The 12,709-nt window shown below is 47.0% G+C and overlaps 1 protein-coding gene across 3 annotated transcripts in view; it reads right to left on the bottom strand.

Annotated features, from left to right (window-relative positions):
- Positions 1-12,709, bottom strand: part of Tio (zinc finger domain-containing protein tiptop) — a 150,222-nt gene that overhangs the window by 50,859 nt on the left and 86,654 nt on the right. For 2 of the 3 annotated variants that reach the window (XM_071707420.1, XM_071707419.1), the window contains one exon: positions 454-585. The exons of the other annotated variant lie outside the window; for it this stretch is intronic. In XM_071707420.1, coding sequence (XP_071563521.1) covers positions 454-520 — 67 coding nt within the window. In that variant the 5' untranslated portion in view covers positions 521-585. The remainder of the gene's footprint in view (positions 1-453; positions 586-12,709) is intronic. 3 annotated transcript variants of the gene reach the window in all.

Here is a 12,709-nt window from a genome sequence, read left to right as displayed (position 1 = left end):
TCCCACCCCATTATGTTATTATTTTTTATCTTATCCGTAAAAAAGTGAATACCCAATCAACTCGACACTTTCGAAATAAAATATAATTCAAACATGATTCAGATATTCAGGTACGTCTCACTTGGACACCTAATACTACAGTGCACGAAAAAAAATGGCAGAGGAAAAAAGATTCCAGTTAATTTTTAAAAAATTCTACAATTGTGAAACCGTGTGTTTTGCAAAAACAAGCATCGAATCGTCTAAACTAATATTTCCAAGTGGCTACGAGTGCGGCATCGGTTAATCGCCGATCGATCTCGCTTCTTTCCCGAGCGAGCGGTATACCGCTACGCGACACGCGAGGAGAAGCGGTATCTCGTCGGGACGTGAGAAGTGCAGGATGCAAAATAAAGAATAAAATACGTGCGTGCGCGTGCGTGCGTGCGTGAGATGTTACATATGGATATTTACCGGTAAGGTTATCACCGCGCTGCTGCGGCCATCGGAAAGAAGGCCTGGGCTGCTGCTTGCTGCGCATATCTCCCGTCCGGTGCGGCGGCTCCGAGCCGCTCGCTTTTCAAACGATCGGAGACCACTACTTACCTGAAAGAGAAACAAGATAGAACAGTCAAAATCTCGCATCTTTAAGTTATGCTTCTTGGTAAAGATCACGCAACGTCTCGGTGATCGAATAATCAGATTCTGACAACTAGGCATCGATTTATGACTAGACATTAACGTAAAGTGTCGTCTAAATTTTTGGAACTTTCCCGGCCGTTCTTTTGTAAGGACACAATGTAAAACTAGAAAAAGAGAAGAAACAGGAGCCATATACGGGCAAGGAAACGAAAACAATAAAAAAACTTAGGTGGGCCGGCTATAAGTCAATCATCTCTGCAGTGCCAGTGTCCTGTTACCCGAGATATCTTGTGACGCGCAAAAATGTTGCGCAGTCAAAATCGGATTTACACAGCTCAAAACAATATACAAAATCACAAACACGATAAATCTTATGTATTTCAATACTGCTGTCTACCTGGTCTCAGGCTATCGTAAAAAACTGTTTCTTGTCAGCTAATGTCAGTCCGAAATGCCATCGATAAATTTACCGCATGTCGTCGTAATTTATCTTATATTTCCTTAATTGTGTCGTATATTAACATTGTACATATATTAACATATATATTAATGCATTTTAAAAAATTTAAATTACAAACTCCAAACTGAAACTACTTTCCTGAAACTTTCAATTTTCTCAACGATTATTATTAAGAAACTATTGACACTTTAATATTATAACCACCATTCTTCTTAGTTTTTAACTTCTAGTATATATAGGAAAAAAAGCATGCAACTTTTAAGACAGCTGATATTGAATGAGTGATATATCGCCCGGCAAACGTTGATAGCTCCTAAGAAAATCCACGCTTTTTCACGGTGAATTTCCCAATCGACGCGATGCTCTCGTGATTCTCCGGGAGGTGGTGAGCCACCCTGCTCGACGGGTTTTTACGAAGGGTGCCAAACCTAGGATCGCGTCCCGCAGCTCACCCCCTCACCCCTCCTCCGCCCCCCGCCCGTCCCTTAACCACCCAGTACCGACCATCGTAACCAGCCGTATATCTTTCCGGCGTACGCCCTCGAAAGCGGCCGCCTTTGTTTCAGATATTTATGAGGCGTTTTAATTCGCACGCCGCGTCACCCAACCGACTGGGGGGGTTGCCGAACGGGGACCGGAGAAAGAGGGAGGTGCGGGGAAGCAGGGGGGAGGTGAGCGCGGGGTTTCTGCACGGCGTGACGGAGCGGGGCGCGAAGGCATAATAGGCATAAGGGTGCCCCGATAAAACGCCAACTCCCCGTCTCCCCGTCTCCCCCCCTGCCTACCTTCCCTTTTCCAGACGTAGGCCATAAGCGCAAACAAACTCTCGCTCGTATATCTCGCCTCAATGGTTTCTACGTCGGTGCGCCAGGGGCGTACTGTATCGTGCCACCGTCGCCGTCGCCCTGCTTCACTTTTCTGTCCTCTCCACCCCGCCCTCGCTCTTCTCCTTCGTCTAAAAACCCTTGCCACCCTCTACGCCCATTCTCGACCCTTCACGCGAGCCAAGGAAATTTCTTAACCCATATTCGGGCAATATATCGCTCGACCGGCATATACCGATTTACCGTAACATTCTTTGACCGGTGAGATGCGAATCGAGCTACTTGCCTTCTCCGGATTATTGCTCGTTACGTAACCCGAATAAGCGAGTTTTCCGCTTCGCTTTCGACGATGTTACGTTAACGAGCCTCCGATCTGACATTTGAAAGAATTATTGGATGATATCTTCTTCGCGCGATTGTCTTAACGACCTCTCTGACATACAAAAATAGTCCTGCGTTGACTACAATTACGTATATGCTATTTTCTGTAGATATATCTTAAATGGGGCTTCGTTTATAAATATTAATGGATATCACAAAACAGCTGTCACAAAGCAACTGTGATTGAAACTTGTAAATTAAGAGCAGGTGAGTGCATAAATCTCGAAAATGTACAAAGAGTATCTTGAAAATAAATATGGAGCAGACATAAAATTAGACGTGAGAATAATAATTTTATAAATATATCTATTATAGGTGATCTGTTAATATTAGAAATGTAAGACCTAATTTATAATTCCTCCCTACTTGCTATTCCATAATAATATATCTCTCATATTAAATTTTGGAAATGCTTAGCAAAAAAGTGGAAACGACTTGAACATTAAATTGGACGTTCTGCTGACTCCGTTATATATCTTGAAATAGGATAGCTTGGATCGGTGGAGCGTTTTAACATTTTTCTCCATCGCACCAGGGCGATCAATTCAAAATACAATCGCCAGTACGATCGCATTAATGACTCCCAACTAAGTGCACGTTTTTAGGAACACACTACATTCGTCTCCCTGATCCACGATCCTAGCCTGCTACGTCCCTTTACAACAACACCGACGTCTCCGTCCACCTTCCACGGTCTTCCACCAGCAACCACTTCTGCCTCACACTCCCCCTCAGCCCCTTCGCGCCACGACACGCTGGAGAGGCAGCCGCACTCCTGCTCATGCTCTTCTTTACGTGCAGGCGAGTTTAACAGTAACAGTACGTCACCCTGTCACTCTTTCCCTCCCTCTTCCTCCCTCAATCTCACTCTCGCCCTCTCTTTCTTCTCTCCTCGTGGCGTCTCGTTGTATCTCCTTTTCCCGGCCGTTCTCGCTCTCTCTCTCTCGCGCTCTCCTTAACAGCCTTCACTCTCTAAAAGCCTGGGTGTGATCTATGGCGGGACGTTGCGTCACTCGGGGAACAGATGCAGGGCTCGTATATTACTCGGCCATATCTACGAGCAAGACGGCGAAGAAGGGTAGGGGGCGAGGCGGGGAAGGGGGGAGGGGGGAATGTAGAGAGGGCGAACCTTGCCGCACGGTCAAAAGAATGGCGAACGTCACAAATCACTCGGCTTTTGTGTGACATCCAACCCTCGCTCGAATTTTTTTTCTTTCCCGGGGTAAAGAAAATTTACTTGTTGACGAAGAGATTCCTGCTAAACGTCAGTGTGCCCGTGCGCGAGGGGGATTGTTCTAAAAATTGGATTTTTCGTCGCCGTGGAATTTCGCCTTGCTCGATGAATGACGCCCATCGAAGGCGAAAGAGCAAGTTTAATCTTTCGCGAGTGAAAAGTCCATTCGGACCCCGACGTCGCTTTAATTGCGTCAAAAACTAACGTCGAATCGAAGTTTGCGCTCGCTGCGAAGACGCGAATGTTTTTACGAATGTGATGTAGATTATGTGCGCCGTCTCGTCAAACGTCGAACAATGAGCGCCGTCGCGCAGCAGCGCGTTCTCCAAACTTCGCAAATTGCATTACGTTAATAGCAGCGTTCTAAAAACGTTCCGTGATTTCGTTTATCAATACAACGAATTTTTCAAACTGCCGAAACAGACAAGAGAATAATAACGACGCTTTGTAAACAGGTGAGAGCGAAGAGGATGACGCCACAGTTTCCGGCTGACAATGAGAGACAACTGCGTGCGCCCGGCACGTTTTGACTAACGCGACTTGATAAGACGCCGGGACAACCGTATCTGGTGCGCGCAATCGAAAGCCTGTCACTCGACTAATTAGGACGCCGCCCTCGATGCATATCGCGAGACACGAGTGCGAAATAAGTCTTCACTTTTCGCGAACGCGCGGACAAAGGGACGGAAATGAACGAAACGCAGCAGCGAGGATTCCACTTGCTCCGCTTCACGTGCGAGAGAGCGTCTCGGTGTACGTGCGCTCGTGGAAACACTAGCCAGCTGTCTACGTTACGAGGGGGACAGAAGAGGAAGAAGGATCGAGAGAGATGAGAGAGAGAGAGGCGAGAGAAAGAGAAACAGAACGAGAGAGAAAGAGAGAGGGACCGAATACGCGCGTCGGTGGAGTAGACGCTTCCAGAATCTCATAAATCAGGTCAGGGTTGGCGACGGGGGCGGCTGCCGCGGTGGTTGCAGCAAGGAGGAAGCGAGGTGGCTACGATGCGGGAGGGTTGTTAGGTAAAGGTCGACGCACAACAGTCCCATGCCGACTTGCGCGCGCACGCTCGTAAAATGCTTGGCGCCAATTCCATTCAACGGCATGGATTCGTATGACGGAGGGATATCTCTCGAGTGGGTCTTCTTGAAAGCGCCGACTCCGCTGTCGCGTTTAACGTGGAAGAATAATTCACTGCGGACGAATATGCAGGTCGACGCGGAAATTAGATCTCCCTGTTCGAAGCAGCTGCAAACCGGCATGGTTTATTCTAAGTAGACATTATTGCAAGCCAGATAAATCGCGGCGTATGATGGCGAAAAGTTGGGGGCTACTTGAAAGTATATCGGAAATTGGCAAGCGCAGAAATTGGCGAAGACGCAGAGAATAATCTACAACTATCAATGCGACGAAGTGTATTTTATTACAGACCTGTCGAGGATAAATTTAAGGTTGACTTGTGAATAGTTTAATAAAAGATCGAAATTTATCATGAATATCAGCATCGCGTCTCGCGGTATATCCGGGAATACCGTTCGCGTTACTTATTATCGTCACATCTGCGTAATATTCGCGACCCGCGGCAGCGTAAGGCAGCCTGAAAGCGTAAAAAGAACTCATACACACGCGACGATCGATACATGAGACTCGACGAAGCGGCGTAGGGGAAGGGGAGGGAAAACAGCGACGTCGGAGGCGATTCGGAGGGACCCCAGATGGAATCAGTGCAGTTCGGAATATTGGAAAACGTCGGTCCGCGCGAGAAGCCGAAGGAGAGAAAGACCGGAAGACGGTGGAGTACGAGCAGAGCACTATTTATGACGCGTACGTGAATTCTGAGAACATTGGGGATACGCCGTGTTCGCGTCACACCATCACCGTAGAAAAAGAACAACGAACGCTCTAAAAGGGACGTGAACAACTGGTCCGAGGTTCTACGTAAGACTTGCGCGAGGCGCCGGGATCCGGCGAACATGAACGTCCGTGTGCGATTCCAAGTTTCGCAGCTAACGACGATAATAAAGTGAGAGCGTGCCTTAATGGAAGGTGATAATCAGTCGCCGCTAATCGAAGTCTCTCTTCGAAATCTTCGACAGGGGTCGTAAAATTTGATTGCTCGCGTTTACTCGCGAGCACGAAGCACGATAGAGGATGACTTCTCGAAGTCTGGCAACAATTTCTGAGAGCTACAAAAATATTCGCGAACAAAGATATGTTAAAAATACAAATAATCATGCTTACTTTATGATGTATAATTTTTAAGAATTTAAGGATATTTACAACAGTGTTCGTGACAAGTGCTAATGCTTAAGCGCCATTAATTCCCGTTGAGTCGCGATAAAGTGCATCTCCGTTATTTTTACCGAAACTTCGAACTTTAAATGTTTGTGCGCAAGAACGAAAGAAATGCAAAACACGCATCGCGAAGTGAGAGCCATCTCCAATAAAGATCGAAAATGAAAGCAGGAGGGTGGAGTATGGGCCCGAAATAGCGGAACGTCCGCGACGTCCTCGAAGCTATCGGGCGTTAAGCGATCTCGAAAATAATGAAAAAGGAGAGAGGTTCGTATAGATTCGGAACAGTGTCGCGAACTCCGTGGCATCGTCATCGTCGCGTTAAGGGCCGGTCCGGCAGATCAAAGACGCGAGATGCAGGAAAGAGGATGAGGGGACTTGGTGCGCGGCGGATGGCATCCGATTGATTCATTGGACGCGCGTGTCTGGTTTCAATCCACCAGAATAGAAACCGCTTCCTCGGCACGCCAGACCCGCGGCTAATCCATCCAGCGTCTTTATTGCTGCGCGACATTTATAAAACGTCGGGTAAGAGACGAGGACTCTCCGCGATCGCGCCCATTCGTCACCGATTATAAATCGTCAAGTTCTCTCTCGTTCTTTTTCTCTTTTCCTTTCTCAGCCTGTCGGACGTCGTTGTGACTGTCCTCCTTCGCTTTATCGCAAAGAACGACGCACCCATCGTCGTCGTCGCTCATCGCGACGACGAGCGACGACGCCGCGCTCGGATGTGTAAAACGAAGTATCAGCTGCCATCTCAGCTCGTGTTTTAGGCTGACTAGAGTTGACGCTTAGTATACATGAGGAGGAACAGCCTCGGGCGGAATCAACGAAGGAACGAATTATTGATATCTCGTGCAACAACACCGCCAAGATAAATTAACTGCGCGACACTCCGGTAAACGTAGCTTCCATTATGGATCAGACAAGCTTTGATTGGCGAAGACAAGACGATTGTATCGCGATGAATTGACTTGATACAATGGACGCGAGCCATAGACTTGGCCCACGGATTCCTAGCGGATCGGATTTCAAGCGTTACTTAGCTTTTCGGGTAATATAGTAAGTGATATGTGGACATACCTTCTCGCGGCGCGGGGTGTTTAGCACGATTTACAAAGGTTTCGTAGTGAATCGAGTTGCAAGTCAGGTACAGACACAGAAACGTTGAAATTTATGCTAGCTCGCGTTACAACAGAGAGAATAAGGAAAGCAGCTATATAAAACATTGATAGAATGACCAAAGTAGAATTGATGATTGACCACATGTCTCCTGATAAATGTGACTTGAGTTAATAATATACGTATCTGCCATCGAGCGACTTTCTTAACGTATATCAAGCCGCGATATATGATTATGGCAATATCTAATTTATAGATCTTAATTGGGGTATGTTTAATTCGACATTAATGATAAACACGTTCGCACATTATTAGATGTACCAGTTTAACGTACGTATACAGATGATTTGTAGATCTCATCATTATATATCTCCTTCTAGATTTCCGCCTGGAAATATTTCAAGCAAGATAATCGAGGAAGAGAGGCCTGTGATCGCGTATGCTAATCCAAGTACACAACCAGAAAAAGTTCAGGTATCGAAACGAAGAAGCCATACGGTCAGCAGGTGAAACACGCATACGTAAGTCTACGGCGTTTAACCATCTCTATATTAATCGTCGAGTATGAAAGGGAATCGTAGTCGATAAGAAACATATTATATTAGAAATAAGAAACAGGAAAAAAGATGATAACAAACTTGTAAACTTTTTCTGAAATAAGGAGAAAACTTTATAGTATTGTTTCGCCCGATTATTCGCACATCTCATGAATTATAATACCCTAGTCACTTGACTGCAACCTTCTTTCTATTACGGAAGAGAAAACGTAAAAAAAACCGAATTAGTCATTCGAAGAAGACGAGGGTGTATCCGCCAGCTGATAATTATATTCGCGCGAGTAGTTTATATTTGGTTGGCGGATATTCTGAGCCGCTGTGTAGAACGAAACAGGAGGCGGAGGTGGGGGAGGAGGGACGAAGTAGTAACCGGGCCAGATAGATCCGGTGTTTCCCTGGCGAAGGTGTAGCGAAGATAAGGCGCTCGTTGCGCTGAAGCGTCCCTAGGTAGCCGTCCCGAAGCGTCCCGACGAAGCGTCTCTACCTCCCCATCCCGCTGTCCCGCGTAACGACCGTCGACGGTACCAATCCTAGAGCATCGTCGACCCCCGTGTAATATCGCGCTCGCGCCTCCCGTCGTCGTTATCCCGACTTCTCGGCGTCTATAGTCGAAACTACGTCGACGACGAGTGCGCGCACGCACACGCACACGCTCGCGTGAAAGGTTCACGTCAGACAAGCGGGAATCTTCGAGGTACTGTTGAGGGTCTGCGCAGGAAGAAAGAGATAGAAAGAGAGAGACAAGTAAGAAGCGGTAACGTGTGTGTACACGAGGAAGATAAAGAAAGACGCGGGAGAAGAAAGCCCCTTTAATACTAGCACCGATGGCCGAGTGTTTCGAGTAATTGGGAAGTAAAACAGCCCTCCGACATGCACTGGGATACCTCATCGTATCCCCTACTCCCGGCGGCGGCCATCCTTTTCTTCGTATTCCTCACGATGGCGACCATGAACGTGCCAGCTGGGAGAGAGGACTTCTACTTTCCGGGTTTCCTCGACTCTAAGATGCCCCCTCAGGAGGGAGAGAGTCTCGATATCATCCCGTGAGAGGGCGAGAGCGCTAATTAAAGAAGTCGAACCCACCTTTTCGAGGATCCCGCCGTGGCGCGGATCGAATGCCTGAAAGATCCTTTCACGATTTCGAGAGTAAAGTACGTATCTTCTTGGGTCAAGGAGCTTCTACGGGGTAAGAGCACCGAGGGTTAAGACCATTATCGTCCTTCTTCTCCTCTCAAAAGTCAAGCGCTTCTCGAGCGACGAGGGTCGCGAGTAACGAGTAGTCATCTTCGTCTATCGCGCGGTAGAAGTCAAACCGAAATTTCTATTTACCACGAACCAAAAGGAAATTAAAAAGACTATATAGTGTACGATTCTTATCTCTTCCGTATCATTTTTAATCGTAAAGAGCATATAAATAAGCTTAATATCCTCTCGAGCCTTTCAGCGTCATAAATATCGATACACATCATTGAAAATGTCAAATAAATCTTTGTTTTTTTTTAAATTTTGGAAATAGATACAACTCGATAATATCAAATTCGACAAGTCACCTACTATTCGGTAAATACCTATAATATAATTCATGACATTATTTATATACGACGCGATTTTGCGTATTTTTTCATTTCTAAATTAGAAGAAACCCAGTTCTCAGACAAAGTGGTGGAGCGCGTAAAATTTCAGCAGCAGGTCCTCCGTAATAATAATTAGCCTCAAAATCACGTATGCTGGATCGAGTATAATCTATGATCCCACGATCATTACTCCGGAGTAGAATCGGCCGAAAGTGCTGCTAATAACACGTGCGAGTAGGTCCCTCCTTGTGGTCACTGATCAGAACGATACCTAATCGTCGCGCGTAGAGCCAGACGAGGCGGAGGAGGAGAATGAGGAGGAGGGGGGATGAGATGCCTGGCGCGTCCTGGTGATTGCAGAGTCTCGTGGTACGTCCTAATCGCCGTAGATGGGCTTGGATAGGCCGCCTTCGACCTTATTATTACCGGTTGGCTCGATTCTGTGCGCGTGTCCCATTACGTGGACGATTATTTGACTGGTCGGTTGTGGCCACGGCGGAGCCTCCCGACGAGATCGGACGAAGCGAAGAAATCGAGATGGAAGGAACCGAGTGAGAGAAAGGGGAGAAACGACGGAAGGAGGAAGAGAGACGGGTAGCTCGCGAGAAGGGGCAATTGGGATGAGAATCTCGGCGAGAGGCCGAGAGAGAAAGAGGAAAAGGAAGAGAGAAAGAGAGAGAGAGAGAGAGAGAGAGAGAGAGAGAGAGAGAGAGAGAGAGAGAGAGAGGGAGAGAAAGGGAGGGAAGAGGAGGACAGAGGAGAGCAAGGTAAGTAGGTATAAAGGAGCGTAACTGGACGTGAGTTCAATACGTGGCCCTCGAGCACAGCTGTCACTGACATCGCCGCAATTCGAAACTGACCGCGACAGCTAACCTCGGTACCACCGAACCACAACGGCGGAAACTTATACCGGCCTTCCGATTGATCCGTCCAGGCCACTCACCATACGCCGAAGGGGATGGATTAGTCGGCCAGTGGCCGATCCACCCCGTCGGCGATCGCACCGGAATCTTCCCCGAATACCTTGCGCAAGCTTCCTGGAATGAGTGCCGGTGACGTCCGGGGTGCTTTAAAGTGGACAGATAGACGCTTAATGAAGGGTCACGCGGAGATGAGCGGCGCGAAATATCGGGAATCGAAAATGTCAAGGTTCTCTTAACTAGAAGTTGACATAGATGAGGCGCGTCCTTTTTCTCGAAATAAAACGCAGCAATGCCAGATAATGCAAAGAGCGATATAATCGCGCGCGATTAGATCTATTTCTTTTAAGAAGAAATTCATTTAACGCCGCTCGATATATCACGGCAGTCTGATTCCCGCGTTGGCGTCAGGTAGATATTGGCAGGTAAGATCACACAAGAACGGTGGATAATAAAAACGGATCCTCTTGAAATGCCTGGGAATTAGGAATCATAATGTCGGGCGCTCCCAGAGGGCCCTTAATGGGTGGACGCCAAATAAGAGGATTCGGAAATGGCGTAGTCATCGTAGCTCGAACTGGAGGAAAGTTGAAATCGCGGTAGGTAGTCCTTCTTTAGACGAGCTGGGCAGGGGTAGCCTGGGTAATAAGAACGAGCGCGATAATAGCGAGGCAGAGCGGCACGGCGACGAGTCGAAGAGGAGACCGGAGGAAGAAAGAAGTAGGGAGACGAGGGGGACGAGCAGCAGCGGAGGTGCCCGGTCAATCCTTCGTGAGGAGAGCGAAGAGGTGATGGATGGAACGTCAGTCATGGTGCAGCCATCAATCTCCCGTACCTATACCTTTATTATTTATTATTCCTGCCGTTGCGGATACTCCTCCTCGGGCGCTCTCTTTCTTTCCCTCTCGCGCATCGGCGGGTCTAAAGGCCAGTGACGAAGCAACGTTTCAGGTATAAGGTACACACACGCGTCGCTATGCGCAAACTTCATTTCCTGAGACGATCAGACGATGTCGGGGAGATTTGTCACGAGTTATTCGTTGCGACAGAACGATTCCGGAAAAGTAAATTTTCGAGATTCGCGATATATACGCGAATGTTCATGAACCGAATAACGCCTGACTACGTTTACACGATGAAATCGAAGAAGATAGCTGCATTTTTTTGGCACCAAGGACACTTACAAAAAACACGTAGAAATTATACAGACATTATGCAACATCCATCCTGTAATTTTCCCTAATACTTTCACATTTCTCAAAAACTGATTTTCTTTCTGCGAGAAAAAATAAATCGAGAAACCGGAGTCAAATAAATACTTGATTTTTCGGCAAAACTTTGAGAAAAGGTTATTTATAGGTCTTCGTTTTCCGAGTCAGATATGACAAAGGGAGACGATGGTTGGATTCATAGTGCCGCCCCTATCGGCTCTTCACAAATACAGCCACGCAAACAGGCATCCGTATGACTGCGCGAACCTTGCGATCGCCCCTGCTGCGTCACGGAACAAATGCACGTTCGGCCAATCATCGTCGTATCCACGATGACGATGACGACGTAGAGGATGACTCTCTGCAGCTGTCAATCCTGTAGAACCGCGGGGACGTCAAGACCTTGGCTGGTCACTGAGCCGTCAGGGCGAGGCTCTCTTCGGATGGAAATCACGTTCATAAATCAAGGAACTTTTACTTCGTCAAAGACAACGAGCTTACGTCGCGATGACGATCTTCTTTGAGGGAGCAGATCGTCATTTATCTACATGGAAGATCGCGATTTGTAATTTGCAAGTGCCCCTCCCCCTCCCTTGTAATAATTTACACACATCAAGCTAAGTAATGAATAAAATAATAAATCACTAAAGTAAATAAATGTTAAGTCAAAATAAGAGAATAAAATAGATCTAAAATAAAACATAATTGAAATACAAGATTTCTGCTCACAAAATCTCGAGTATCAATTTCTCAGAATAATCAGTTTTTAGTTATATATAACTAAGCGAATCTTTGCGCCAGAATTAAAACAATTACTGACATTAATTGCCGCAAAGTACGATATCTAGATTTTCTTGTCTGCACATCAACGTGTGTCGAATGCTCATATTAGGCGTTCGCATTATTATATCACTGAATAAAATGTGGTACACGATAAAGGTGAGAAGCACGTACTCATAATTATGCGCAAGTGCATTCGTGGAACGCTCGTTTACCGTTAAATCGCATTTACAGCTGTCCGCCTTGCACGCGTAGTTTGTGCAACCGTCTATTCAGCTATAATAGCGGATTCTCTTACGAGTGGGCAGTTCGAAAGGCCCTCAGGGATTTTTTTCAGGCGACATTTTACGTTTCGACACTTGGGCGGCCGCTCGCTCGACAGCTTCCGTCGATAGGCCATTGACTGTTGTTCGATTCCGAACGCCAAGGTATCTCGACGAGGTCGAGTATAATATCTATCGCAATTTCGCGTCGGCGTTTCCAGCGTTTCGCCGGCGAAAGAGAGGAAGAGGAAAAAAAGAGAAGCGGCGTCCTTAGACCGACGCCGACGGCGCGACAGTAATTCGCGATGCGCCGCATGTTTAACGAGTAATGAATTCTGTTAGGCATTAACGGCAAAAGGCTGCCGCGGCTCATACACGCCAGTCAGTCGCTATTAAACACGCGCGCGTGTATACTAATCCGAAGATTACTCCGACTTATGAAGAAATCGCTCGTCGAAACAGAACTTATT

This window comes from Temnothorax nylanderi, unplaced genomic scaffold, assembly GCF_030848795.1.
Source record: "Temnothorax nylanderi isolate EJ_2023f unplaced genomic scaffold, tnyl_v1.0 TNYL_tig0058_pilon, whole genome shotgun sequence".
NCBI lineage: Eukaryota > Metazoa > Arthropoda > Insecta > Hymenoptera > Formicidae > Temnothorax > Temnothorax nylanderi.
This window is presented reverse-complemented; position numbering and strand designations above follow the sequence as displayed.